The sequence below is a fragment of the Panicum virgatum genome, chromosome 2N (assembly GCF_016808335.1).
Source record: "Panicum virgatum strain AP13 chromosome 2N, P.virgatum_v5, whole genome shotgun sequence".
Lineage (NCBI taxonomy): Eukaryota > Viridiplantae > Streptophyta > Magnoliopsida > Poales > Poaceae > Panicum > Panicum virgatum.
The window spans coordinates 65640347-65667912 of NC_053146.1; the positions used below are offsets into that span (position 1 = coordinate 65640347).

At 49.0% G+C, this 27566-nt stretch overlaps 3 protein-coding genes and 1 pseudogene across 5 annotated transcripts; 3 read left to right on the plus strand and 1 right to left on the minus strand.

The window, feature by feature from the left end:
- Positions 1-376: 376 nt before the first annotated feature.
- On the minus strand, positions 377-1802 carry LOC120661845 (E3 ubiquitin-protein ligase EL5-like). Its single transcript, XM_039940829.1, has one exon. It carries the CDS (start codon positions 1451-1453, stop codon positions 626-628), a length of 828 nt encoding a protein of 275 aa, XP_039796763.1. The 5' UTR covers positions 1454-1802; the 3' UTR covers positions 377-625.
- An 8033-nt stretch (positions 1803-9835) lies between these two features.
- Positions 9836-14919, plus strand: LOC120661847 (protein STRUBBELIG-RECEPTOR FAMILY 7-like). Of its 2 annotated transcripts, none has more exons than XM_039940830.1 (16): positions 9836-10155; positions 10645-10777; positions 10872-10943; positions 11033-11101; positions 11188-11259; positions 11350-11418; positions 11519-11590; positions 11687-11752; positions 11828-11893; positions 11981-12315; positions 12460-12752; positions 13106-13377; positions 13473-13608; positions 14045-14175; positions 14322-14478; positions 14569-14919. In XM_039940830.1, exons 1-16 carry the CDS (start codon positions 10071-10073, stop codon positions 14704-14706), a joined length of 2166 nt encoding a protein of 721 aa, XP_039796764.1. In that variant the 5' UTR covers positions 9836-10070; the 3' UTR covers positions 14707-14919. The 2 variants fall into 2 exon arrangements, with proteins under 2 accessions (XP_039796764.1, XP_039796765.1); XM_039940831.1 differs by having other exon boundaries at positions 11981-12303.
- A 1310-nt stretch (positions 14920-16229) lies between these two features.
- On the plus strand, positions 16230-19919 carry LOC120661848 (annotated as a pseudogene).
- Positions 19920-21517: 1598 nt separating this feature from the next.
- LOC120661849 (vacuolar protein sorting-associated protein 27-like) lies at positions 21518-26035 on the plus strand. 2 transcript variants are annotated; one of them, XM_039940833.1, is made up of 10 exons: positions 21518-21760; positions 21938-21994; positions 22107-22177; positions 22308-22512; positions 22586-22689; positions 22976-23051; positions 24489-24548; positions 24612-24662; positions 25179-25257; positions 25625-26035. In XM_039940833.1, exons 1-10 carry the CDS (start codon positions 21683-21685, stop codon positions 25717-25719), a joined length of 876 nt encoding a protein of 291 aa, XP_039796767.1. In that variant the 5' UTR covers positions 21518-21682; the 3' UTR covers positions 25720-26035. The 2 variants fall into 2 exon arrangements, with proteins under 2 accessions (XP_039796767.1, XP_039796768.1); XM_039940834.1 differs by lacking the exons at positions 25179-25257; positions 25625-26035 and adding an exon at positions 24765-25129 and having other exon boundaries at positions 24612-24663.
- Positions 26036-27566: the final 1531 nt, after the last annotated feature.

The following is a 27566-nucleotide window of genomic DNA, read 5'->3' on the forward strand; positions in this document are numbered from 1 at the left end:
TAATGAGCCTACTTAATCCATAATTTGCAATAGTAATGCTACAGTAACTATCCGCTAATTATTAATTAATCATGGATTAATTAGCATCATTAGATTCGTCTCGCGATTTACAATCCATCTGTGCAAAAAATTTTGTAAATAGACTTCATTTAGTACTTTAAATTAATAAGATTCCATCGCAATTTTTTTTGCAAAACATCTAAACACGGCCTCGTTTGTGGTGTGTGACCCTTTGACAGCGGCACATCGACACGCAATATTCTACTGGGCACTGGCTGCTGCAACTATCGGTTACAGGTAGCCGTAGCCTGCAACGGAGGGAAACTGAATATAACTGCCGAGTTGGCTGCTGCAGGCAAGAAGAACAAACAGCAGGTAAGAACAGCACACTGCACAAGTGTGTTCCAAGATTCGATCTCTCTTTTTTTTTTTGGTTCGATATCTCTCCCCAGTTCATGTTCTATCAACACGAGGAATTTACATCATACGGCTATAAGAATGGTCTGTACATTTTTTTAATCGTTCTCTCTTCCTACGGGAAACACTCACGCGAAGAAGGGAAGGAAAAAAAAATCGCGATGTCACACAAGGAAACGGGCAAACAGCACGAAAGAAACCAGCAGCCTCAGGAACCGGGCTGCGGCGGCTTCACCGGCCGCGACGCCGCGCTGCTCTCGCCGGCGGCGAGGCCCATCTCGATGTCCCCGTCCGTGTCGTCGTGTTGGTGGTGGTGGTAATGGTGCGGCGGCTGCGTGGGCGGCGTCGCGCCGCCACACCCAATCAGCCTCCGCAGCCCACACGGCCGCGCCGCCTCGGCGGCGACATGCTCTTGCGGTGGGGAAGGCGTCGCCCGGGCCGGCGACTGGTGCTGCGAACGACCGATGCTGACCCCGTCCTCCGAGCCGAAGAAGAGCACGTTGGTGGGGAAGTTGGGGGACTCCGGGTCGGCCTCCGGCGTGGGCACGGCGGGCCGCACGGGGGGCACGGGCGGCTCGTCGACGGCGGGGCAGCGGCAGAGCGGGCAGGTGGAGTGGGAGCGGAGCCACATGTCGACGCAGTCGACGTGGAAGCCGTGGCCGCACCGCGGCAGCACGCGCGCCGTGTCCCCGGCCTTGAGCTCCGTGATGCAGACGGCGCAGTCGTCGAGCACCTCGCCCTTGCCCACCTCCCGGCGCGGTAGCTTCGCCATGGACTTGTCGTCGAGCCCGCCCTCGTAGCACCACGCCTCGGCGCCGCCGTCCGCGACTCCCCTCCCTCCTCCTCCCCCGCCGCAGAGCATGAAGCGCAACCACGCCGCGACGCCGCGCCCCGCGGGCAGGGGCGGCGCCCTGCCGCCGCCGTAGCGCTTGGTGCAGAGGAAGATGTAGAAGCAGAGCACGAAGGTGAGGAAGACCGCCGCCACGGCCGCCAGCATCGGGGTCGCCGCCACGACCGTCGTGGCCGTCACCGCCATCGACGACCGATCGATCGATCAACCACACGCGCCGCCCTGCGCTCCCTCTCCCTCTGCCTTGGCTTCAAAGAACCTCAATTATGCTCCTCCCTTACGCGAGCAGGATCCTCTGCTGCCGGTGTACCCGCCCCCCTTTCCCTCCCTGGTGCTGCAGCTAGCCGCGGGCTCCTCGGCGTCCGTGCCCCGAAGCTCTTGATGACATAAATGTTTAAGCGCTCGTGTCGTGCTGGGGCGTTGTGGGGATTCGAATGATTAGCGCGCTACTTATACGAGGGCGGCGCGGGATTGGGGAGGATAAGAGCCGGGCGGGAGGAGGCTGGCCGTTTGGAGGGGAAGGTGAGCGAACCGTGGAGGTCTGTGGCCTGGACTGGACCTGGAGGGAAAGCGAGGACGGCGACCGTTTTGAAAGCGTTGACGCGCGGCGCAGGTGGAGGCCGTGGAACCAGAGGCGGCCGGCGGCCTCTCCGTTGGACCTCCCTCCCACGGCCGTCGCCGTCTAATCCCCCGGCGATGTTCCGATTCGCGCCGCTAGCTGCACGGTTGCACCCGATGCGGTGCAACCAACCACACGGGCCGCCGGACCGGTGAGCCGCGACGCCGACCGCCCGCGCGGCCTCCGCCGGTGGCTGGCACGCGCAGCCACTGACACCACGAGCCTCCTCAGAATCCGGCGTCCGGAGCGTGTGCTCTGCGTTGTGTGAAACTGAAAGTTCTACTACTAGTTGCTTCTGAGGAATACGGTTACCAGTGACGATTTCGACAGCGACATGATCCAGGTGCCCGACCCTGCTTCGCGGATCGCAGTTGCCTCCGTGGTTTGTGCAGGACACGCCGCCAGAATGCAAGGAGACGCTCGCATCCATCCGCGCTCCAGGAAACGTGGGCCGTCTGCCGTGAGAGCGTGTCGCGGGGGTCCCAGCCGCCGGTGGAGTGGAATGAGCATCAGCAGCGGGCAAAGGCAAGGAAGCCGGCCGGGACCCCGGGGGGGTTGGAGTTGGACAGGACCGCCGTGGCTGGCTGGCTGTGGCTGCCGTGGTTGGGGAGGTTCGGTATAGCGGTTTGTGCTCGCGCGCATCCTGTCCCTTTCCCTTCCGGTTATGCGATTTGGGCGGAAGCGACTGCCGGACCCCCAACTGGTGGACGTGGATTTTCTGGGAAGCAACTCTGGAGGAGGGCCGGCGCCAAACCAAACACGCCCAAAGTCTGGGAGGGTTTGACCAAGGCGTTTCCAAGTTGGCCCAACCCGGTCTCATCTAACTCAACCTTCTAGTCGTGCCAAAAGGAAGACTTGGTGTGCTAGTCGATTACTTGGTCGTCGTCAGAGGACGATTGGAATTTGTGGCTGCACGTGAAATAGGCAACCAAAAAAAAGTCACGTAGTTTGCAACGTGGGGACTCGGTTTTAACTTTTTAACCTTGGTGTTCAGGTGTTGACCACAGTAGTGACTGGGTGGCGTACTTGCTGTGGGAGCAATGGACCGCCGCAGCCTGGGCCCTGGGGGGCTTGGGGATAGCCGTGGGGCCACAGGTAGCCAGTACGAGGATGGACGGCGACCTCGGCCGTGTCCTCTGCACAGGTCCAAGTAGAGCCGAACATACGAGTACTTACTGACAGCTGCGCTGTACGGAATACGGGTGTTCGTTACTGTGCACCAACGGGACGGGCCAAGCCGATCCACATAAACCCAAGCCAAGTCCTCGTTGCTATCTCGAGCCGGAGACGCTTTCAACGAACAGTCCGGTCCAAGCCCGACCAAGTGCTCTGAACCTGCTAGCTAGCCTGACCGGGCGCACCCCGCCCTTCGCCGAACCAGCGCCTGCCTCGACGGCCGCACGGCTGGCCTGGGGTGAGGTGGCCCGCGAGGGCGACCCAGCAGCGCGACCCTTATCCGGCGCCGGGGTCTCGGCCGCAACGCGGGGGCGTGGTGGCGGCCCATTGGGGACGATGGGTCCGGCGCCGGCCGCGAGCACGGGCGCGGACAGCGACGGGAGCCGTCCGCGCCCCGGTCCCGTCCCGTGCGCGGGCGGTTGGCCGCGGCGCGCCCATGACTCGGTTGCTTCTGGCAGTTTGGAAGGAGCGCCACGCGGGCGCTGCTGCTGAATGGTGTGGGAGCCGGCAGGTCGGCCGAAAGCGGGCAGATCAAAGCGCGCCACGCGTCGCGCGCGCGCCGGCATCATCGTGCCGAGTTGCCTGCCGACCGGAGGCCGCCGCTCGCCGGACGCCGGGCCGGTGGCGGCGCTCAGCTCCTCCGGGGGGACGCTGGTGGGTCGGCCGGTCGATCGATCGGTGGCGCGCCGGCCGGGCCTTTTTGACCGGCCGGACGGCCGCTGTGCTGACGGCCGGCCACAAAGCGGAGCCTTTCTGCACGGCGCTTTTCGTAAACAAGAGAGGGCGAGGCGGCGTGGTGCGCCGGTTGTGGTAGGGTCGCCTGCGCGTTCAGCTTACTTGGATCACACGTGGCTTGGACTCTGGATAGCGTGCGTCCAGTTTGAGGCCCAAACGTGCGCGCGTAGTTTGCTTCTGCCGCCCGCGTTGCCAACCGGGACATCCATCCGTCGCTTCTACTACTATCTGGTTGTGGCTTCGAGCTCGATTGCCTATGCGCGAGCAGATCACAGCACGTCTTCACGAATCTTGCCGCTTCTTCTGCAGTAACACGCGCGCGTGCACACACACAAGTCATTCAGTTCCAAGAATCAGCCCGGGCATTTGTGTTTGTGCATCGACGGAATCTGGCGGTACGGAATGTGGTTGGGCAATCAGGGCCTTTTTGGTTTTCAGTGCTCGAGCGGCCGACATCCCTGGGACCAGAGACCCGGCGGGCGCGTGTCCGGTCGGCTACAAAGATTTTTGATTTTTCTGCAAGCGCCATTGACCGTCCACGCATTGGCACTGGCACTACTAAACTTCTGCCCGAGTTGGGGCCGAGCCATGAGATCTGGCGGGGGCATGAATTGCCATGGAATCTGGGGCGACATGATTTGCCATCAGCGATCCGCCCGGGCCACAATCAGAATCAGAGCAGAATGAGCAGTGCCTATGTGCTCTCTCTCGTTCGTGCGCAGGGTGCAGTCAGTGATCTTACCGACCCTTTTGTCCTGCCCCAATGCTTGCAAATCTGTGTCATTCTGTTCGGTCGGCTTGTCAACCAACTAGCTAGTAATTATTTTTTAATATTAAATCATCACCAACTACAGTACCTTTTTCTCACGGGAGGTTCAAAATTTATCTGATGGGAGCATTGACGTGTTAAAGGATGGTAGGTCAGCATCAAATCAAGAGCCTTTTCAGCGGTTGCAGCCAAACTGTGTCGTGCCTTTGTTGCGTCTTGCTTCGACTTGAAAAATGCTAAAGCCCCCAAAGTGCAGCAAACTTGGCCGTTTTTAGCATGGATGCTCGAACAAACAGACCATTTCACAACGTCTTTTTGTAGTGCCTGTGACGTTTTTTTAAACCTTCACGACCCGGCCTGGTGACAATTCGGCCCACATAGTACGCATGCATCTCTCGGTCTTTCCTTTCCCTGGACCAGGCCCGGGAAGGTATAGAATTGGGCATACGATACGTAGCGTGGCCCATTTGCTTTCGCCCTTGGCTGGGCTGATGACCGTTGCACAGGGTCACACTTGGCGTATTTGCGGAAACATTTGCAGCAAGCACGTGACGAGGAAAATTTCCTTAAAAACTAGGCCTTTAATTTGATCCTGAAGATGACATCAAACTCGTCCGTCTTTGGTGATTGTAAATGCCTGTGACACTGTCCTCAGGATCACTTATTTTTTTCTTAAATATGCAGGAAAGCTGCACATCTTTGTATTAAAGATAGAAACTATGAAGTACACATCGCGTCATGTCGTAAGCTGGCCGGTCTTAAGCTAGGGGGCTGTTCGGCTGGTCTAAAAGCCGGCTGATTTCGGCTGATTTAATAGTACCATGTGAGAAGAAATAAGCCAAAACAAGCCGAAATAAGCCGGGAAAAGAAAAACAAACAGGGCCTAGATTGCATATCATGGTTTGGGCCAAAGGTTACCTAAAAAATGACTATTCACAAACTAAACAATCGAGCTTGACAGCTCCCGCTTCGATCCAGAGCTCAGCGTCTCTCTTCTGGATCAGTTATTCATCCTAACTGAATGCGGAACTGGTTGCAATCATTCAAGCCACCGCTCGTGTCAATACTCCAAGAGCTGTAAGTGTGAACACTGCACGTCTGCACAGACTGCACGGAACCTTCCGTATTGTAAATGCTAGGTGTACATTGAGATAATAAGAAGACAATTTAGCTTTACCTCACGGTACTCATGTTCCGTTAAAGATAAATCACACTATCCTGTTAGTCAATGGAAATTTTCCTGCAACACCCACACCCTCGAAACCCCATTTGTGGAAGGCAGGCGTCTGCTCTTCTCCAGAGCAGCCGTGTCTGCTGGGCAGTGAACACACACACACACATCAGACAGCCCGTGATATGAACCCTGGAGGCCAACATGTATGCATGGCCTGCAGAAATTAAGTAAAAATGTCTTGCAACCCTGGTCGATAAGGTGGCATCCAGACTTCCATCATGGAAGGCCGGCCTCCTAAACCATGCAGGGCGTACTGTTTTGATCAGAAGCACGTTGTCGGCCATTCCGATACACACGGCAATGGCTGTGAAGATCTCTCCATGGGTGATCAAATGTATTGATGGCTATCGCAGGGGTTTCCTTTGGAGTGGGGCCAAAGATGCTAAACGTGGGCACTCTCGGTTGGCTTGGCTGCGAGTATGCAGACCAACTGATCTTGGAGGGCTCGGCATTGTGGACCTACAGCGGTTGGGTTATGCCTTACGCATGAGATGGTTATGGCTAAAGCGTACTGATGACTCTCGTACATGGTGCGACCTCCCCGTGGAGTCTGAGAGTGTGGTCGACCAGATGTTTCAAGCGTCGATCTATGTCGAGTTGGGAAATGGACACAAGGCATTATTTTGGACAGATCGTTGGTTACAAGGCAAGTCCATATCCGATCTTGCTCCATGCCTAACTAATGCTGTGGGTCCCCGAATCAAGAAACAAAGAACTGTAGCTCAAGCGTTGAATGGGGATGCCTGGGTCCGTGACATAACCGCAGCCTTAACTGTCCAGGTAATTTTGGATTACTTTCTCATATGGGACCTAACAAGGGACATACAGCTTGATGTGAATTCAACGGACACAATTTTGTGGAGGTGGACATCGGATAGGGTTTTCACTACCGCCTCCGCGTACCGTTCCTTCTTCATTGGTCAACACCCGGTGGAGGGAGCTAGACTCTTCCGCAAGACACGTGCGCCGGAAAAATGCAAATTTTTCATTTGGCTTGTCATTCACGACCGTTGCTGGACAGCTGCTAGAAGGAAAAAGCATGGGTTGCAAGACGATGACACCTGCGTGCTGTGTGCACAAATGTCGGAGACGATTGATCACTTGTTAACTGCCTGTCCGTTTACAAGAGAAGTGTGGTTTCGCTTGTTGCGTAGATTTGGCTGGGAGACGTTGGCGCCAGACTCTCAATCCACTTCTTTTATTAGATGGTGGTTCGATGCAAGGAAACAAATTCCAAAGGACAACCGCCGGTGTTTGGACACCCTCATTACCCTCACTTCTTGGTTGCTATGGAAGGAGAGAAACGATAGGACATTTAATCGGCGAGTGCGGACAATCGATGACGTACTCACTTGGGTGTATGATGAGATTGACGCTTGGCATCAAGCTGGTTTTAGGTGCCTTGTATTGGCGGTTTGTAGGCTTGGTAGACTTCCGGGTCGCGCAACGGGGATCATGTAGTCTTTTTCTTTGGAGTGTTCTGTGTCGGTTTTGATTCTAAAACCGACCCTTGTGTATTACTTCTCTTTTCTTCTTAATGAAAAACGTGCTCAGGCACGGTCGCGAAAAAAAAAAACATGTATGCATGGCATTCTGACATGGCATGCATATTTCAGAGCCGTGGGGTGGGCCTTGGCGGTCCCCTTGACCGAGACTTTGGAAGTTCGTCATGAGTGATCACTCTAGGCCCCTAGGGGTTGCCGGGTTGGCTAACCAGACTACCTGCTCTTGTTTTTCAGTTAGGTCGAGAGGACCGCCAGAATCGGGCTGCTCCCCCTTCCTTTCCTCCATGCTCTTGTCGTAGTCAGAGCTAACTCTTCCAGTTGGTGTTGGTGGTCAACTTCGTTACTCGTCCCATCATCTCAACCTACCTTGAACTTCTATCAAGAGAGATCAAGTATTATAAGAGGGTGTAAGCAGGCTGAATACTAAAGTGGAGAAGAGAAAAGAGAGAAAAAACAGATTGTAAACTTACAACCGGCTTCGACATAAGAACTAAAAATCTTTGTGAGAAAAAAATGGACCATATATTAATACAACTGGTTGTATCATTAACCTTGCTCAGTATCAAGTCTGACACCCTTTCCGAACCAGGAGCCCCATTATATTAGGTTTGTTTAGGTATAGCATAATGAAACGTGTCAACATGTGGTGCGCCATCCCTTGCCGTTGGCCTGCTCATCTAACACAAGAATGCCACGTTCTTGGCTCTCAAACATGCCATTCTTAGCGACTCGGAACGCCGTGTTTCCTGAATGAACAAACAGTTGCGACGAAATCGTGCTGGCGAGACCGTCACCAACCGGTTCCCATCCATAATCCATCGGATTAAAAAAGGTGATCTCGATGACGAGCGACGAAAGCTAAACATGCCTACTCAGTTCCGGATCACGACAGATACAAGTATTTTTAGCAGCCCTGTTCTTGGAAGCGGTTGCTTTCGACACAGTGCGGTGATGTGTACAGCTCCTGGTTTCGCCCCCAGCACGAGGCAAGCCCTCGATCATACTATCTTGCGTCATTGCGTGGCGAAACGGCAAAAGAGGAACGGCACAGGTGGACGAATCCAAGGAGATAGCAGGAAAACTCATCTCTGGTACGGTGTCGAAAACAGCTCACGAAAGTGACAAGTTTTATGGGTGCAAACGCAGCGTCATGGAACCGTCGGATTGGGCGAGTTTGGCCACCTGTTATCACGCACAACCCCGGGGTCTACCTACAATCGCCCTCTACTACAGGGGCGAAGCTATGTGGAGCATCCCCGGTGCCCATGCACCAGGATAAACTTGTATTTTTCCACTAACTAAGCTTATATTCATCAAATAATTCTAAAAAACATATTAGTTTTTTGGGCAGTGCACCACGGTCAATTTAACAGTGGCTTCATCCCTGCTCTTCTACTTATAATTACTATACATTTATTTATATATGCAAATATCATAGGGGAGGGATGAGAGCCAAGATGAAGGATGCTAGTACGAGGTATGGCCATCATCATGGCAGGGTGCACAACCAACACGCTTTTCCTTCCCCTCCTTTTTGCTCGAGCGTGTGCAGATTTGGCTGTCTCTTAGGGCTAGACTGCAGACGTTATTTGGAACGAGAGAACTTCATATGGATTTTACAGAAATTTCACTGCAAAAATAGTTCAGATTTCACAGTTTTGGGAAAGGTTCTCGTGTTTCAAATTATTTGGAACGGGAAGCTGTACAGTGTACCAATCTGCTTAATTATTTGAGTAATAACTGGGCACAGGTCCATTTCAATCAGGCAAAGCTCTGCCTCGTCGTCAGGTCACTGCAATCGTGAGAGGCCATAACCCATAACGAGATCGATGGGGCTTTCGACTGTAGCCATACTGATGGTGGTCAAAAGAGGAGCTCGAGCGCATACCGCCACACGCGCGCATTGCATCATTGCCAATCAGCAAAAGCGATCCTGCAGATGGACGTCAATGCTTCGTTATGGGAGCCACGATGCACGAACGGCTGAAAAACAAAAGCTTCGTTATCTTCCACTAGCTTCTTCAACGTGTCATGGCACACGCATTCTTTTGCTAAACAAGGATCAGCATTCACGCACAAAAAAAAAGGATCAGCATTAAAATGTTAACCCAGAAAGAATAATTGATATTAAATGTTTGTGCCTTCTGCAGTAGTACTCCGTAGTCCGTACACGCATCAACAAGAACTGCAGGTGTTTTGCTTTTTCCTACGGAATAGTGCGACTCGTTTCACTATGCAAATGATTATGCTTTTGCTTTCTTGCCGCAAAATTAGATTTGTTTGAGAGGCTTTAGGTTAAATACTTATTCATGTATTCCGTACTGAACTATTGCTGCTTTTTTATTACACATTTTCCAGTGTATTGCATGTCCTCTTTGCTAAAAAAGATGGAGCCAAATCTCAATTATCTAGAAGATTAAGACACTAATTAGGCTGCTCTAACAACCTTACAATCATCACAACCACCAAAAATTTGCCTTTAGTTTGATACACGAAACAAAAGAAGCAGTCACTAAGCTATTTAATAGATACCCTTTCCCCACTTCTAATTTCTAGCTTGCTGACACCAGAGAGAGAAAAGCAGCAATACTAGCATACAAAAAGAGTGGAACAAGAAAGGAGACCCCTCCTTTTCTATTTCTTTTGCCATATAATAAGCTGGTCTGTTTCTTGGAGCCTGCGGAGAAATGGTGCAGCGGTGAAGGGAGGCACGAAGGGGAGGGTTAGGGGGAGAGGAGCTGCTGAAGCCGCAGTCTGGCGCAGACATGGCTGGGGCGGCCATTGGGGTGGTGGTGCTGTTCTTGGCTGCAGCTCCATTTGGGGCTAATGCCAACACCGATTCGAACGATGGTGAGTGAGTTCTGCTCCTTTTAGTCGGTTCTATTATCTCCAAGCATATGTTTCGCTTCCGCACATAAAAAAACGATGCATTTCTTCGTTTTTAGTTTGGTTTGCGCAGCCGTAAAGGGATGCGGGAGGTGTGTTCTTGTATGTTTCCCTCTCGTTCCCGTCAGTTCATTTCGACTGCAGAAGCATGAGTTTTTCTTTCTTTTTTTTTTTTTTTGGGGGGGGGGGCGCAAGCGCAATTGCAGAAGCATCAAGCATGAGCCCTGAAGTTTCGGTTTGTATAAATGGCCGGTTTCTGAAATTTTAGTTTACATGCATGTATTCTGTCCAGACTCTATAGGAACTTTTCCTTGTTATCAGTTAAAGTTGACCAACGGAATGCTATCCTCCAGTTTGCTGCATGCGAGCAAAGTATGGACGAAACATTATGGTACCTGAAATAATCCTCCATTGTTACTGATTTACCCCAAATCTTTGTTCTTTCCTTTGCAGTAAACGCCCTCAATGTCTTCTACACAACCATGAATTCGCCACCCCAGCTGACGAACTGGGTGTCCCAAAATGGGGATCCCTGTGGACAGTCGTGGCTTGGGGTCACCTGCTCCGGTCCCAGAGTGACAACAATGTGAGCTAGCTGAAATCTTCAGAAGGGCTGCGTTTCTGCATCAGAGCAACTTATCCATCTCATCTGATTTTTCTTTCTCTTGAATCCTCGGCAGAAAGCTATCTGGAATGCAGCTTAACGGTACCTTGGGGTACAACATGAATCAACTGACTGCACTAGTTCAACTGTTAGTGAGATCCTTCATGCTCTCGACTCTCAGTGCGCCAATGTTTAAACTGAACATGTGATTATGTGATCTAACTTAATTTTCTGCAGCGATATGAGCAACAACAATCTTGGAGGCAGTGACATCCCTTACAATCTTCCTCCAAATCTCGAGAGCTTGTGGGTCATGCCTCGTGTACTGTAGATCATCCTTGTGATTTATGTAGAAAATAATTTTAGGTCTGATATACACCTTTGGCATGCAGAAATCTTGCCAGCAATAACTTCACTGGGACTGTACCTTACTCCATCTCCCAGATGGTTGCACTTAAGAATTTGTACGTTGCCTTCAGACTCTTGTATACATGATGTTTTGCTCAAGCACTTTGATGAGATTTGACCAAATTATAATCGTCTCTTTGTTGTAGAAATCTTGGTCATAATCAGCTCTCAAACATCAATGATATGTTCAATCAGCTCACAAACTTAACAACATTGTGAGTGATTTCCCGTCCTCCCCGACTGCTTATGCTTGTTTGTTGCCTTCATTGTTCCACAAAACCAGCAGTGAACCTGAACAAAATTTCAATTTCCCAGGGATTTGTCACACAACAACTTTTCTGGTAATATTCCACAGAGCTTTGACTCCTTGACAAGTTTGAAAGCACTGTGAGTGTTCATTTTCCGTACGTTCTGTTTAACTTCATTTCATCAGTGAGAAAAGATCACATGGTTACTTACAAATCCAATTTCTCCTCTTGTCAGTTATCTTCAGAACAACAAATTTAGTGGCACAATAGATGTTCTTGCCAATCTTCCTCTTACTGACTTGTAAGTTGAAATATTGATCACCTACTCTATTTACAAGTTGAATTTTTTTAATGTAACATTTAACAATCCTTGCAGAAATGTTGAAAACAACCAATTCACCGGTTGGGTACCTGATAAACTAAAGGGAATCAATAATCTCCAGTAAGTAATTTTATTGCAACTATTGCAGTGATTGCATTTGTGTTGGCATATGGGATGGATTCAATAATTTAGCCCTCCTTTTTACAGGACAAGTGGAAACTCATTTAACAATGGTCCCGCTCCACCACCGCCACCATCATCACCGTCATCATATACACCTCCACCATCAGCACCCTCTCAGCAGGCTCCTGTTCCAAGTACTGATGGTAACAATAGCCCAGCTGAAGATGCTAGCAAAGGCAAACACTCTAAACTGGGAGGTGGTGCAGTAGCAGGAATTGTAATATGTTTGCTGGTTGTTGGTGCGTTAGTTGCATTCCTTGTGATCAAAAGGAAATCATGGAGATTGTCATGGGGACAAGACCCTGAACACAATGAACCTCTCAGCCCTCTTGCTTCTGGACTTAAACGTAACTCTCACGGTAGTTATGTTTTCACCTTAATATTGCTGCTGTTGTAGGAAAGAATTGGAAGCTCTTCTTTTCTACAGGCAATTGTGCAGCTTCTTTCTTCTGTATAATGCGCTTCTAAATAATGCGCTTCTTTCTCAAAACTGTACTTTTCAGAGATGAAATCTATTAAATCTGTTAAGATCATATCAACAATCGGCAAAGAAGAATTGCAGAAGACCATTTCAATGAGTTTGAAGCCTCCAACGAAAATTGACCTGCACAAGTCCTTTGATGAAAGTGGTACTACTAGCAAGTCTATAACAAGGAAAGTAAGTTTGTCTTCCATCACAATTCCTGCATACACAGTGGCGGATCTGCAGGTGGCAACAGGCAGCTTCAGTCCTGACAGTCTTATTGGAGAGGGGTCGTTTGGTCGTGTTTACCGGGCAAAATTCAGTGATCAGAAGGTGCTTACCTAATTATAAGATATCTTTTATCTCCCGCATGCAGCATCATATATATGAACCCGGCAGCATCCATCTTTGAAATGTGCTCTTGGCAATACGAATAATCAGTATTAGTTTTTTTTTTCATTTTTTTTATATAGCCATAAAATCTGCAATGAAGTGGATATGCTAAAGTTTGAACATGTCATTATGTCAAGATATTTGGCTAATATCTTGATGATATCCTTCATTTGAGCATGTGCAGTAGGTTCAAAAAACTAATTTCCTCCTTTCACTGCTTTCTGATTATTATCCATATTCCATAGTATTTAGTTACCATCTTTTTATGGTTGCTTTTCTCTTGCAAATTTCAGGTCCTGGCCGTAAAGAAAATCAATTTTTCTGCATTTTCAAGCCATCCTTCAGATTTGTTCATTGAGTTGGTGGCAAACATTTCAAGCCTAAATCATCCAAACCTTGCTGAGCTAGCTGGTTACTGCTCAGAGCATGGTCAGTGCTTGCTGGTATATGAATTCTACCGAAATGGTTCTCTGCATGACTTTCTTCATATGAAGGATGAGCACAGCAAACCATTGTCTTGGAACAACCGTGTGAAGATTGCCCTTGGATCTGCAAGGGCATTAGAGTAAGAGAAGCATTATTTTTTTCAATGAATATCAAGCAGGCTTGTCAACCTTTCTTTTTGAACCGACTAGTTATGGCAATCATATGAATTTTCAGGTACCTACATGAAACTTGTTCACCATCCATGGTCCACAAGAACTTCAAGTCATCCAACATTTTATTGGATAGTGAGCTGAACCCTCACCTTTCTGATTCTGGGTTTACAGACCTTATTCCCAACCAGGAATTCCAGGTATGGCATAAAGCTTCCGATTGTCTGTCCAACCATTTTCAAGGTTCTTTTTAACACGTCTGTGATCAAACATGACTTGAAGCTTGTGCCTTTTTTGCAGCTGAAATGCTTTGCGCTATTATTTTCTTTGTGAAAGCACCTAATATTTTTTAGCGATATGTATGAATTGCATAGTATTGAATTGCATAATGTTACATCAAGTCATCAAGAAGTCTGAATAGGAAGTGCCAGTTATCATTAGTGACAAATCCAAGCGATTCAGAATCATACGACTAGCACAGTAGTACTCCACAGCTAGACGAAAACTACAATTTGATCAACAACCTACATGACACAAAGCTTTGCTCTATGTATTTTATATTGCAAACTCCAATTAGTAAAAACACCAGCGTGGAGGTTTCCAGCCCAGAAGTACTTACAAAACCAACAATTTCAGGAATCAGATGAGAACTCAGGATACAGGGCACCTGAGGTGTCCATGTCTGGGCAGTACTCCCTGAAGAGTGATGTGTACAGCTTCGGAGTCGTCATGCTAGAGCTCATGACTGGTCGGAAACCGTTTGACAGGTTATTTATGATATATCAATCCGCGCTGTCTCTCTCATCTGTTCTGAACTTCCACAAAAACAATCTGAGACACCTGGTTGTAGCAACACACATGTAGCCAGTCATCTGAATTCTGAACCAGCACTTGCTCTCTGAACTTACTGCAGGAGTCGGCCGCGGCCCGAGCAGTCGCTGGTCCGGTGGGCCACGCCGCAGCTTCACGACATCGACGCGCTGGACCAGATGGTCGACCCGGCGCTGCAGGGGCTGTACCCGTCGAAGTCCCTCTCCCGCTTCGCCGACGCCATCGCCTTGTGTGTCCAGGTGAAAAATCGCAGCTCATGCAGCTCTCTCACTGCCACCCCAACAGATGTCGAACATTTCTGACGCTGCTGAAACGCTACCTCGACGCAGCCCGAGCCGGAGTTCCGGCCGCCGATGTCGGAGGTCGTGCAGTCGCTGGTGCGGCTCGTGCAGAGGGCGGGCATGGCGAGGACGCACGAGAGCCACCCGCGGCGCCACGGCGAGTCCGGCGGGGACTACGAGTTTTAAGCGAGGCGGAGTTGTGAATAACAAATGCTAGCATGAAGGCAAAACGTATTCAGAGAACTTTCTTTGCCGTCCGTGCTTCAGCGGCGGCGCTGCTGTACCTGTAACTGTAAATCCCGTGTTGTTTCGGAACACACTTCGCCGCCTACTCGAAGCCACTGCTTCGCGTTGATCGCAGCTGGAAGAAATAGATCAAACTGCATCATCCTGGACTTATCCATCATGCGATAATTTGGGGAGAGCTGCGCAGCTCGCATTCGTCTCTCGCCTGTGACGGTGCGCCCGTGCCACCTCTCTGGCGGCCGGACCCGGACGGGACGCCGGCGGCGGCAGGGAACCGCCACGCCGCCAAGAGGCGCGCCCCGTTGTCCGCTCGTTCGTTAGGGCGCCGCGGCCCACTGCACACTTTACGCGAGCGCTACCCCAAAAGCCCATTTCACCCGAGAGAGCGGGCCCAGCCCAAATTCTGATCTCATTCTCTCGCTCGGCCCGTTTGGGGACGCGCGGACATCATCGGCCCGAGAGAGCTAGCTGTGTTTCATTTTCTCGGTTCAATTAGGCAGATAAAGTGAAATGTGAGTTGACTCATTGAGACAAATGTGTTCTGCATATTGCGTGTGAAAAATTTAACCTGGAGAGTTGATATTCATGAGTTAATTTGAGTACTGTGAGAATCAATTTTCTTAGTCTAATTTCGGGCATTGCTAGCTAGTTTCTTTGACCCAATTTGAGGACTGTGAAAACACTACGACTTGACGCCGAGTTCACTCATCAACGATGTATCATGTGGTCAGCGTGACCCGAGAATTCTTAAAGTTGTAGCTGAGCTGGGAGTTCCGTATGTTGTAATGCACACGAGGGGAGACCCATCAACTATGCAAAGTGATGAAAATTTACAGTATGGTGATCTCGGCTGCGAAATTGCTTCTGAGCTCTATACAAAGGTGAGAGAAGCAGAATTATTCGGGATTCCATTGTGGAGAATCATTGTTGATCCTGGCATTGGGTTCTCCAAGAAATCTGGAGATAACCATGAAGTAATAGCTGGATTGAAATCCATTAGGAGAGAGATGGGTAAAACGAGTATAGGCGCTTCACATGTGCCAATTTTATAGTTTTGTTTGGTGCTAACATAGTGAGGGTCCATAATATGGTGCAGATGGTGCAAAACTTGGTGATGCATTCCGTAAAAGCTCTATATTTTTTTTTGAAAAGCTATAAAAGCTCTAGATTTGTACAAGCAAATTATGATGCATGATAGTTAGTCTTCTGCTAAGTGGGATTCTCAGTATCATTGTTTCTTTTCTTTGAAATATTTCTCAGTATCATTGTTACCGTGCCATCGCGCCACCGTAACAATGCTCCTGAGAATCCCACTTAGCCAATGGCGCCGCGCCACGCCACGCCGCCAAGGCCGAGGCTTTCGGCCCGCAAGTATGTATGGTGTCACCCTATAGAACGGGCCCGGCCCATAACTGATCTCCTCGCTCGGCCCGGTAGGTGGGACGCGCGGACATCCACCTACTAAAAAAAAATAAAAAAGCCGCCTACCGGCCACCGCAGCCACCAGAGACGAACAGAACAAGCCACCACGGAAGCCGCCGCCGCCTACCGGCTCTCGCATCGCATCACAGACGAACAGCACAAGCCAGCACGGAAGCCGCCGCCGATCCTCCGCCTCCCCTGCTCCCGAGCGAGCACCGGCGTACAAATCACTGCACCTCCTCGGCTTGTCCTTCCCTTCCACCGCTGTGAAGGGTTGATGGGCACGGGCACTGCCGCTGCCGGATGCGTCTCTCGCCCGTTACTCCGATCGAGGCAGGGAGGCAGGGAGAGAGGGCAGGGCGAGGACGTCGCCAGGACAGCGGGCTGAAGGCGTCTCAGCGTGACAGCGTCTACAAATCTTCAGGTATGTACCACGGAGCATTGTTCTTCTGATTTGTGCCCTGGTAGATCTAGCTGTATTTCATTTTCTCCATTCAATTAGGCAGATAAAACGAAGCGTGAACTAAGACAATGTGTTAAATATTAAGCATTTTGCATGTAACGAGTTTAACTCTTGGAGTTGAGATGGATGAGAGGGACACAGACAACTAGTTAAATATCAGCGTCTTTGATCACTAGTTAATTTGACTATGGCGACAACTAATTTTCTGAGTCTGATTTAGGAATTGGTAGCTAATTTTTATGAGAATTGGTTTGAAAGGAGAACTGTTTAGAGCACTTGATGAGTTTCATTGTAGGGGTGATAACTGATAAGTGATAAGCACCATTTTTAGTGGAATCTTTCATGCTTTTTCAATGCCAAATTCTACACTCTATCTATGCATTGAAGCACATATTTTATTTTGGGTGTTTGAGTGGACCTTAGGTGCTGAAGCTTTGATTAGTTGTGTACATAATATGATATCTTCCTTTTATTTTATACCTTTATGATATCTATTTTTAGTTTAAAACAAGTGTGCTTGTTGGCTTTATGTGCATGATGCAAATATCAGCTCATTTATTTTTGTTAGCTTTGGTTGGGCTTGTCGAGGCCTTTCATTTATCCTTTATCTGTTACTGACCAGATTTGAAGGATTGATGCGCCCATGAAAGATCCAACAAGCTTATAAATTGGTTTCAGCCATTGCCTTTCTTGATTCTCTATGCTGAACAATGCTCCTCAAGGCTAAGGAGTCCCTTAGGAAGATGTTTTCAGCTGCTACGGGCTACTATGGAGGACTGCTGCAATCATATTCACTTTCATGTACTGTTCCAACTCTCACTTTTCAGGTTAGCTATTTCCCAATTGAGACTAACTCTAAGTACACCCCCTTGTATATTTTGTTTGACAGCTTATGCTCTTAGGCATTCTTTCAGCTCCTCCATGAAAGTTTCGAGACATTTTATTCCATGCAAGGCTCGTTCATTGTCGCAATTTTCGTGTGGGGGCAGTTCTGCGGACCAAGAGATTGTGATTGCTATGGGAAGCAACGTGGGTGATAGAGTCAGTACATTTGATAGGGTGCTGCAGATGATGAAAAGCTCAGGTGTGAACATCACTAGGCATGCCTGTCTGTATGAGACCGCCCCTGCTTATGTGACTGATCAGCCACGGTTCCTGAACTCTGCCATCCGTGGTACGACCAGGCTGGGACCTTACGAGTTGCTTAAGAAGCTAAAGGAAATCGAGAAGGATATCGGACGCACTGGTGGAATAAGGTATGGCCCGAGACCAATTGATCTAGACATACTTCTGTATGGTGATTCCCAGATCCATAGTGAGACTCTAATTGTGCCTCATGAACGCATTCATGAGAGGCCATTTGTCTTAGCACCTCTCGTCGACCTTCTGGGTACATCCTGTGATGATGGTATTGAAACAAGTTGGCACTCGCTCTCAAAGTGCAGTGGCGGGTTCTTTGAATTATGGAATAAACTTGGGGGTGAATCCATAATTGGAACACAAGGTATTAAAAGGGTACTGCCTGTTGGCAATCATCTGCTTGATTGGTGCGAGAGAGCCCTTATCATGGGGATCCTTAACGTGACACCTGACAGTTTCAGTGATGGTGGTTAGTTTCAACAAGTGGAAGCTGCCATTTCTCAGGTCAAGTTGTTAATCTCACAAGGTGCAGATATCATTGATATTGGTGCTCAATCAACCAGGCCATATGCAAAGAGACTATCTCCAAAGGAAGAGCTTGAGAGGTTGATTCCTATCCTGGATGAGATAACAAAAATTCCCGAGATAGAGGGCAAGTTGCTCTCAGTGGATACATTCTATGCGGAAGTTGCCGCTGAAGCTGTGAAAAGAGGAGTTCACATGATCAATGATGTATCAGGTGGACAGCTTGACCCGAGAATTCTTAAAGTTGCAGCTGAACTGGGAGTTCCATATGTTATAATGCATATGAGGGGTGATCCATCAACTATGCAAAGTGAAAAGAATTTACAATATGGTGATGTCTGCAAGGAAGTTGCTTCTGAGCTATATACACAGGTTAGAGAAGCAGAGCTATCTGGGATTCCATTATGTAGGATAGTTCTTGATCCTGGCATTGGGTTCTCCAAGAAATCTGGAGATAACATTGAGTTAATTGCTGGATTGAAATCCATTAGGAGAGAGATGAGTAAAATGAGTATAGGTGCTTCACATGTCCCAATATTACTGGGACCCTCAAGGAAAAGTTTTCTGCGTGAAATATGTGATCGTGCCAATCCAGTTGATTTAGATGCTGCTACTGTTGCAGCTGTGACCATTGGGATTTTGAATGGTGCAAACATAGTAAGGGTCCATAATGCTGGATATTGTGCAGATGCTGCAAAGGTTTGTGATGCCCTGCATAATCGCAGAAGATGGGAAAACTGAACTGGCTGATCGAACAGATACAAAATTCCACTTTTGTGATATAGGGTAGCTACACCATCGTTTGAGTATCATTGTTGTTTTAACCCAGAGAATAGAGATGAGCTTTTATCATGTTATCTCCTTTCAAAAATCTTCAGTGAAGCATTGGTTGAAGTCGGACGACTCTGAAAGAATAACCAAGGAATGAGGTTTTGAAAGCTGCTGTAAGTTGCAGGTAGTTAACCTTTAGGTTCCATCTTACATAATTCCTGGACAATTTTTTCCAATAAAACTACATAAGAAGGATTTTGACCTTTTGGTAATTCAAGTTGTTTTCAATTGATTTCTTTTTGTGACTTTTCTGCTGGTTCCAATCTATTGTATATACCGGAGTTGCACCTGCTCGGGTGCTCGCCTGTGTCTCCATGTTACTTCATATTTTGGATCTTGGTATACCCGACGAGGAAACCTTATGTATTGCAAGTGCCGTATGACATGCCAAGTTTCAAGACTTGGTTTATGATTTGCCTTGGTTTCTGAGGGTCCCCCCCCCCCCATCCAATTATGAAAGCCAAATTATTCACTGCTAAACAATTTTCGGACACCTCTCGTATGGATTTATTTTCGTTTTGAGCTGCTGTTGATTGCATCTTTAACTCTAAGAAACTCTGTTGGTGCCTCCTAATCTTTGTTGTCTCTGTCCACTGATGAAATTATGAGAACTGCAGGTGCCGGATGATTAAACTGTGATCAAGATGGTTCTGGGTCCATGATATCAACTCAGTTTGTGAAGACCTCTCTCTCTCCCGCCTCTTAACGTCTGGAAAACATTTGAGGTTATACAAAACCTCATGTGGTATATACTTGTCTATTGCACTTGGCACACTGGAGTTTATGCTCGGAGAAATAGTTTCATCTGTGGTGTGGAGGCGACAGTGTTTGTTCGAGTCGTACAAACAGTAACGATCACGAGTAGCCCTGCTAATGGGTTGGAACCCGCACCATACACAACCCCACCCAAAATTAACATATTTAGATACCCAACCCCACCCAACCCAATTAGTTAATTTCTCAACTCTAACCAACCCGCCCCATTATAAACGGGTAACCCATAAAAACCCATGGGTTCTACTATGCAGAGGAATTTAGTGGTTCTACACTTAATGTGGGGACCACATATATGTCTAGCCACACTACTTTGCACAGAGTATTTGTCAGTCATATTGACTCATCTCTAAAAATTTCAGTCAATTTCGATAAAATTTTATAGTGTGAACGCGAGGTTTTAATTCCAGGGTCCGGCTCTTGATGTGGAGCCCACGTGTAGTTCTAGCCACGCTATTTTGCACAGAGTAGCTGCCAGTCGTACTGAGTCATCTCCAACAAATTTCAGTCAATTTCGATAAAATTTTATAGTGTGAACGCGAGATTTTAATTCTAGGGTCCGGCTCTTGATGTGGAGCCCACGGGTAGTTCTAGCCACGCTGCTTTGCATAGAGTAGCTGCCAGTCGTACCGAGTCATCTCCAACAAATTTCAGTCAATTTCGATAAAATTTTATAGTGTGAACGCGAGGTTTTAATTCTAGGGTCCGGTCTTAATGTGGAGCCCATGTGTACTTCTAGCCACGCTGCTTTGCACAGAGTAGCTGCCAGTCGTACTGAGTCATCTCCAACAAATTTCAGTCAATTTCGATAAAATTTTATAGTGTGAACGCGAGGTTTTAATTCCAGGGTCCGGCTCTTCATGTGGGGCCCACAGGTAGTTCTAGCCACACTGGTTTGCACAAAATAGCTGCCAGTCAGTCATCTCCAACAAAATTCAGTCAATTTCGATAAAATTTTCTGATATAAACACGTGGTTTTAATTTCAGAGTCCAGCTCTCACGTGGGACCCCACATTTATATATAATTATACTATTTTGTAAAAAATATCCATTTCAACCCACCCCAACCCGCCTCAACCCGCATTTATATAGAACCCGCTCCGACCCACCCCATTAACTAATACAACCCATTTTAAATCATCCAAACACACTCCATTTCAAAACCCACCCCATAAAACCCATTTCAACACAACCCATTAGCAGGCCTAATCACGAGAAAGCCATGCTTCTTGGTTTTGGAGATGACAGCGTGTACTTGTTAGCCTTTTTTTTTTTAAAACAACATGTACTTGTTAGCCTTTTTACTGCAGCAAATTTGACAATGTGTTTTGCAGCAAATTCGACAATGTGTTTTCTAAAAAAAATGCTACAAATACTGAAAAGATGGTGACAGTTTCATGATAAATCCAGTAATGTGAAAGTTTCAAGTATTTATAAAGTCTTCTGAGGGAAAAAGGACGGGCAAAATCCCTACAGTAGTTCGATCTCGCTGAGGCAATACGCTGTGAATGAAATGACGCAAGCCATTGAGCCGTTCGATCTCGCTCGGACGGTCGAGACGCGGCGGTCTTCCACCAGGACGTCGATGCTTGAGAGGATCCCCCTGTTCCCTCACCGCTTCCCCCTCTGCCCCTGTCCCTCCCGGTCTCGCAAGTTCCTCAATCAATCGGCTCCCGTGTCACCTGCGCGTCAGATCGGCGAATCGAGGTAAGCAGGAGCAGCTTCGGACCAGATCCGCCGCCGCGTCTGTAGCGGAAGGCCATGGAGACGCCGCCGCCTTTCCAGGAGTCCGCTCACTGCGACGTGTGCCGCTGCACCTTCAGCACCTTCCGCCGCCGTGTACGAATCCCATCCTCTACATCTGTCTCTAACCCCTGAATCGATCTCGTTCTGCTGTAAATTTCTCCGCTCTACTGCTACGAATCGGATCGGATCATGTATCGACCGCGGCTGATTGTAGCAGTGGAGGTAAGAACTGAAGATACTATGACTGACTGACCTTTTCCCCCTTAACAGCATCATTGCCGCAGCTGCGGACGGACGCTCTGTCACGAGCATTCTTCGTACCACATGGTAAGGAACCGAGGATCATGTGTTCTTCATATCAAAACTACGCCTGGTCTAGCTCTGGCAAGACTGGCACTCTGGCTGTGCCTGTTTGACCGTGAGCTTCAACTTGTTTCAGGCTCTACCGCAGTATGGGATATATACCGATGTCAGAGTCTGCTACAATTGCTTCAACAAGAAATCCTCGAGGTATCCATCCTCTTAGCAGTTATCTTGAGGTGGAATTCGATTTTGTACTCGCAGTCACTTATGTCTTGTTTAGAAGCAAGCAGCTTGGCTTGGGTAGATATGTAATTGGCATTATCCTGTGATACTGCAGCCAAGGAGGAGCTGGTAATGCGGGATCAGCTGGGAGCATTTCTGGAGCAGCTGATTCATTTTCAGGGCTAAGTTTGGGTAAGGAGGATGCTTCGTCGCCTACGGAGAATTCAACAGCTCAGAGTGCAGCACCTGTTATTGACTGCAAATGTGGGATGCCTTTGTGTATATGCGAAGCACCGAAACCGGAACCTGCGCCTGTAAAGGTAGGTGGCAATCTGTTTTAAATATAATCGACACTGTTGTGGTTTGCATCAACCTAATGATCCTAAGCTGCAGATTATCAGCACCATTCCCACCTCAACCCCACAATCAAACCCAAAATCTAAGAAGCCTGCTAGCAGCCAACCCAAGGCTTCAGCTACTTCTAGCAGCAATTCAAGGTTGGTTGGACGTCTCACTTCCGGCTGTTTTTAAGAGGAATGCTTAACCTTTTGGTCACATCTATTACCTCTACTGATTTTTGTTGTAATATTTATTGTACGAGCCAACTTTTCCAGCAAACACTTCCCATACTTTTGAAGTTTGGCCATTAGCTTACTCCCTTATCTTGTGTACTTATGCAATATATAGATTGAATGTATCAGCAGTAAGCACCATTAGCCAGATGTTTGATTTTTTAACTGATCATTTGATCTCGTTTTGTCCTCCTTGTTGTTGTTGTTGAAGCTCATTCTTGAATATTGGCTTGATGACCAACGATAGTGATGATAAGGGTCTTTCTGACTACGAAGTCAGTGGGGAGGTAAGTTCTTCTCTTTTGTAGAAGAACTCAAATATTCTCATTTTTTCCAATTATTCAACTGGTTTGGAAAAGTAAAATTGAGTAAAATGCACTGGGGGTCTTTAAACTAGTTGACCTGTTCTGTTTAGGTCCATGAACTTCGAAAATGCATTTTTAGGTCCACGATCTATTCAAGTGTGTCACTTGAGGTCCAAAATGCCTCTGTCCAGCGTTGACCGCCTACGTGGACCGCCACGTCCGATCCAACGTGGCCGCTGGCCGCTGCGTGTGCCTCGCCGGCGATGCAGGAGCCGGCCACCACCGCCATGGCCCTGCACGGATCCGGCCGTCGCCGCCATGGCCACCGCGCACAGCAGCTCGCCGCCCTGGCCCAGTGCACAGCAGCTCGCCGCTGCCGCTCGGCGCGACGCCACGGCCGTGCACGAGGGAGAGGGAAAAGGGGAGGAAGCTGCCGCCCGACGAGGACTCCGCGCCGCCCGAGCCTAGAGTCGCGGTCACCACCTGGGGTCCACGTGGTGCCGCCAGAGATCTGGGAGCCGCTCGGGTCCGCGTCGAGCCGCACGCTGCCCACGCCGGGGCTGGAGCTCGCCCACCGCCCCCGACGATGCGGGCGGCGCGGGCCCGCGGTGCGCGCGAGGAGGGAGCAGGGGATGGCGGTGCAGACCCGTGGCGCGCGTGGTTAGAGGAGGGCGCGCCGGAGAAGGGAGGAGGAGCTTGAGAGGCGCGGAGCTTGAGGGGCGCGGAGCTGAGGAGAGCTCGGCCGGGGCCCCTGCTCCTCCGATACGCCGCCGTCGGGGAGGGAGAAGGCGTGGGCAGGGAGGGGCCGGCGCCGTCGGGGGTGGGGCCCTACTCCTCCGCCTCCGCAAGGCCCGCTGTCGGGGGCCCCTGCTCCTCCGCGACCACCTGTGCTCTCCCGACGTGGCCACCTGTGCTGGGCGTGGGAGATGTCGGCTGGCTCGGGCGAGCTCAGCCATGGCGCGGGACGCCCGGAGCTCGAGCCCTCCACCGTCGTCGCGCGCTCCTCCGGCCGCCCCTGCTCTGCCGCCTCCGCGCCACGCCGCACCGTGTGGCTCCTCCGCCTCCGTGCAGGCTGCCCCCGCCCTGGCCGCCCGCAGCGCCGCGCCGGCCGCTCATCGCGCCGTTGGCCCGCCGCCGCCGCGCGCGGATCCGGCCGGCGAGTCGGAGCATGAAGGGGAGAAGAGGGCGAGCTAGCGGGGCGGCCAATGGCCACGTTGGATCGGACGTGGCGGTCAACGTAGGCAGTTAACACTGGTCAGAGGCATTTTGGACCTCAAGTGACACACTGGAATAGATCGTGGACCTAAAAATGCATTTTCGAAGTTCATGGACCTAAATAGAACATGTCGACTAGTTTAAGGACCCCCAGTGCATTTTACTCAGTAAAATTTTATGTAACCTAGTCTTTACTTCTTATAGGGTCTGAGAGAAGCAATTAAAAGCGGGGATGTTAAGGGTGTAAAGAAACTTCTTAGCCAGGTAGAATCTCTTTTTTTTTGTCTCATCTTAGTCAGCTTGATTCTTACATTTAACATTGTCCAGGGAGTGGATTCTAACTACTGTGACAAACAAGGATTTACGTTGCTACATTTGGTATGTATCCCTTTGATATCTTCTTTGTGGTTGAGTTATATTCATGCATCTTTGTATGATTTGCTTGACAGTTTGTGTACACATGTCTGATCATACAAGATTATTAAAGTTACACATTTGCACTGAAAGGACTACAGCACCTGAAGATTCACTAGAATAGTATACAGCATATGTGCATTATATCACTGAAAAATCTGAATATCCAAAAGAGCACAAACAAGGGAAACCAGTTGTTGTCTGTGGTTTAGTTGTTTACTTATTTGTCAGGTATAGAGGTTATATGCCTCCGTACTATTTAAGGACCCGTTTGCATGTCAACGTGAGCAGTTTGTGCAATAGAAGCTCTTTTGTTTTTCATGTCTTCCACGTACATATGAGTACAAAGTACAAACAAGCAATTTTGTTTGTGTTTCGTGCCTGAACCTTGATTAGTGGCTCTTGTTGGGTTTCAACTTTAGCGTACCTCAACTTGCTTGGGAGTTGGGACTGAAAGGCTTTGTTGTTGGTCAATTTCAGGCTGCATTATTTAACCAGACTGAGATTGCCCTTATTCTCATGGACCATGGAGCAAATGTTCAAAGCAAAAATGGGCAAGGTTGGTTCCTTTTACTAAGTACTATTTAAGCCTATTTGTGCGATAATTTTGATGGCATTTGATACTGAAGTACTTACATCTAAGTGTTCTTATAACCGATGAGTTGGTGCTCAGAAGTTATTTTGGAACATCTGCTCTGACAGTCTGTCATTCCGGTATTGATTTCTGATGATATTATTGGATTGGATGCTTTTCCCAAAGGAAAAGGGTCGCTTTTAAGGAAATTAGGATTTAGATCTAAAGGGGAAAGTAGCTTGAGTCCCATTCTGTTTGAGTTATGATCAGTATTCAGTCCCTCATCCAATTCTGAAACTACAGATATTTGTTTCAGTGATGGAAGTGCTAACACTATGAAATTGTTGGACAGGGGAAACTCCTTTGGACTGTGCTCCAGCCATGCTGCAGTACAAAATGCGACAACGGATGGAAGAGCTCGCGGCTTCACAGAGACCACCCGAGTGAAGAGGGTTCAAGCATTTTCTGCTAGTTCTGCCCATCCCTGTTTGTATCAAACATGGTGTCAACGAATAAACCATTTAAATGACAGCTGAAAGCTTCTTGCTGGCGGTGTAGTATTTTTGGGCAGTATCAAGCATCTAGAAACGTTGGAACGTCAGTCTAAGATCACTTGTGTGTGAAATAATTCATTCAGCTTTAAACTACTGTATAGATCATGTATCCATGTCTGGAAACAGTGAATTCCTTCCAAATAGTTACCATGCACAACATGCTTTTGACTGAAACAGCAGGTCTATTCTGGCCCCCTGTTTCGAAGTTAACGGAAGAAATTACCATCCAATTCAATTGTCTGTTCTGGGGGTCAGGTCCAGGTGTCACATGGGCTAAAGCCCATTGGGCATGGGGTGAAAATATCCGAGCTGCCGGATGCGGATAAAGTCAGAGCTCCGGCAAGCCTCGTCAGTGCCGCGGCGGCAACGGATTTTTAATTCCCCGCGCCTGCGAAAATATCTGGCGTCCTCTCCTTTGCCTGGCTGATCATTCGTCCAACCTGTCCTGCCCTGAGACCCGGCTCTGATCTGCTTCTGCTCGGGCCAAAGACAGCTGCTCGCTGCTGGGAATAATGACAGTGGAATGCAGCAGGGATCATACGATCTTTCAGGTTTGACAGCGATCTCAAACTACTCGTGGCAACAAGCATTAGGTTCCCAACTACTGGCCAATAACGAACAAACTTGATGGTTGAGAAGAAGAGAAAGAAAGGACAGCAGTTGTAGAACTGCACATCACATTATTGTTGAGAAAATATCACCACCTAATCTAATACACACTCCTATACATTGTACTTGCACCTAGTGCCATCGCTGATAGGCGGTGACGTCATGGCCTAAAAAATATCTCGCGACAACAACCAACCATCCAGTCGGTTTGACGCCATCGACGAATCATCCACGAGGGAGGGGAGCCGGAGAAGAATATCGTGACGTGATGCCATCGGAGGGGAGACAAGCAAGGAAGGCACGGGGAAGGCGTGCCAATGCGGCGCAGAGTGAGAGAGAGAATCCCGGGCGGCGCACGCCAGCCTTGTTTGGTTAGCATTTTAATTTTTTGACCACTAATTAGAAGTATTAAATGAAGTCTAATTATGTCGGTGTCCTGACTCGGCGGTCCAGACCCCAACTAGTAATGCTGCGTGTTTCCTCGTCCCAGATACTGATGCAAGAGGCAGTCCAGACCCCAACTAGTAATGCTGCGTGTTTCCTCGTCCCAGATACTGATGCAAGAGGCAACACAGTAACGCACGGGTTTATCCTGGTTCCGGCCGCTGGGCGTACGTCCAGCAAGAGGGTGTGCGAGGGCACTGTATTATCTTGCACCGGAGGTGCCTGTAGTAGGGGGTACAGGCGAGTCGAGAGAGGGAGGGAAGCTCCCAGGTCTCTGCTAGAGGAAAAGCTGATTGAGGCGAGTGCCAATATCGGGTGCTCAGTGGTGCTGAGCGTTGTGTTCTATCGAGTGGTCCGGTTGCGCGATGTTGCCGACGTCCCCCTTAAAGGAAGCCCGCCTCCTCCTTTTATAGTCACAAGGAGGGACGGTGTACATGCGCAGGGGATTGTGGAAGTCGTCGTTTTCCCCCGAATCGCGGGGGTGCAGTAGTCGAACACTGTGGGAAGTACACTGTGGGGCATGGCGTCGGGCGTGGCAGTTGTCCTGGGTATCGTCCTTGGTCTTGCGGAGATCGCGCCGGCGTCCTGCCAGCCCCAGCAGGCGGCGTGGTCGTCGTTGTAGGGTGCACAGTCTTCCAAACGTGGCGCGGTGGCGTCCCGTGGGTCCCGTAGGCCAGGGTCTTGCAT

Bases quoted from the DNA above. Each gene is read 5' to 3' on its own strand.
- LOC120661847 (XM_039940830.1), top strand. From the start codon at position 10,071: ATGGCTGGGGCGGCCATTGGGGTGGTGGTGCTGTTCTTGGCTGCAGCT. The intron at 11,419-11,518 runs GTGAGTGATTTC...TCAATTTCCCAG, and splicing joins CTCACAAACTTAACAACATT to GGATTTGTCACACAACAACT. The intron at 14,176-14,321 runs GTTATTTATGAT...AACTTACTGCAG, and splicing joins GGTCGGAAACCGTTTGACAG to GAGTCGGCCGCGGCCCGAGC.
- LOC120661845 (XM_039940829.1), bottom strand. From the start codon at position 1,453: ATGGCGGTGACGGCCACGACGGTCGTGGCGGCGACCCCGATGCTGGCG.
- LOC120661849 (XM_039940833.1), top strand. From the start codon at position 21,683: ATGGAGACGCCGCCGCCTTTCCAGGAGTCCGCTCACTGCGACGTGTGC. The intron at 22,513-22,585 runs GTAGGTGGCAAT...CCTAAGCTGCAG, and splicing joins CGGAACCTGCGCCTGTAAAG to ATTATCAGCACCATTCCCAC. The intron at 22,690-22,975 runs GTTGGTTGGACG...TTGTTGTTGAAG, and splicing joins ACTTCTAGCAGCAATTCAAG to CTCATTCTTGAATATTGGCT.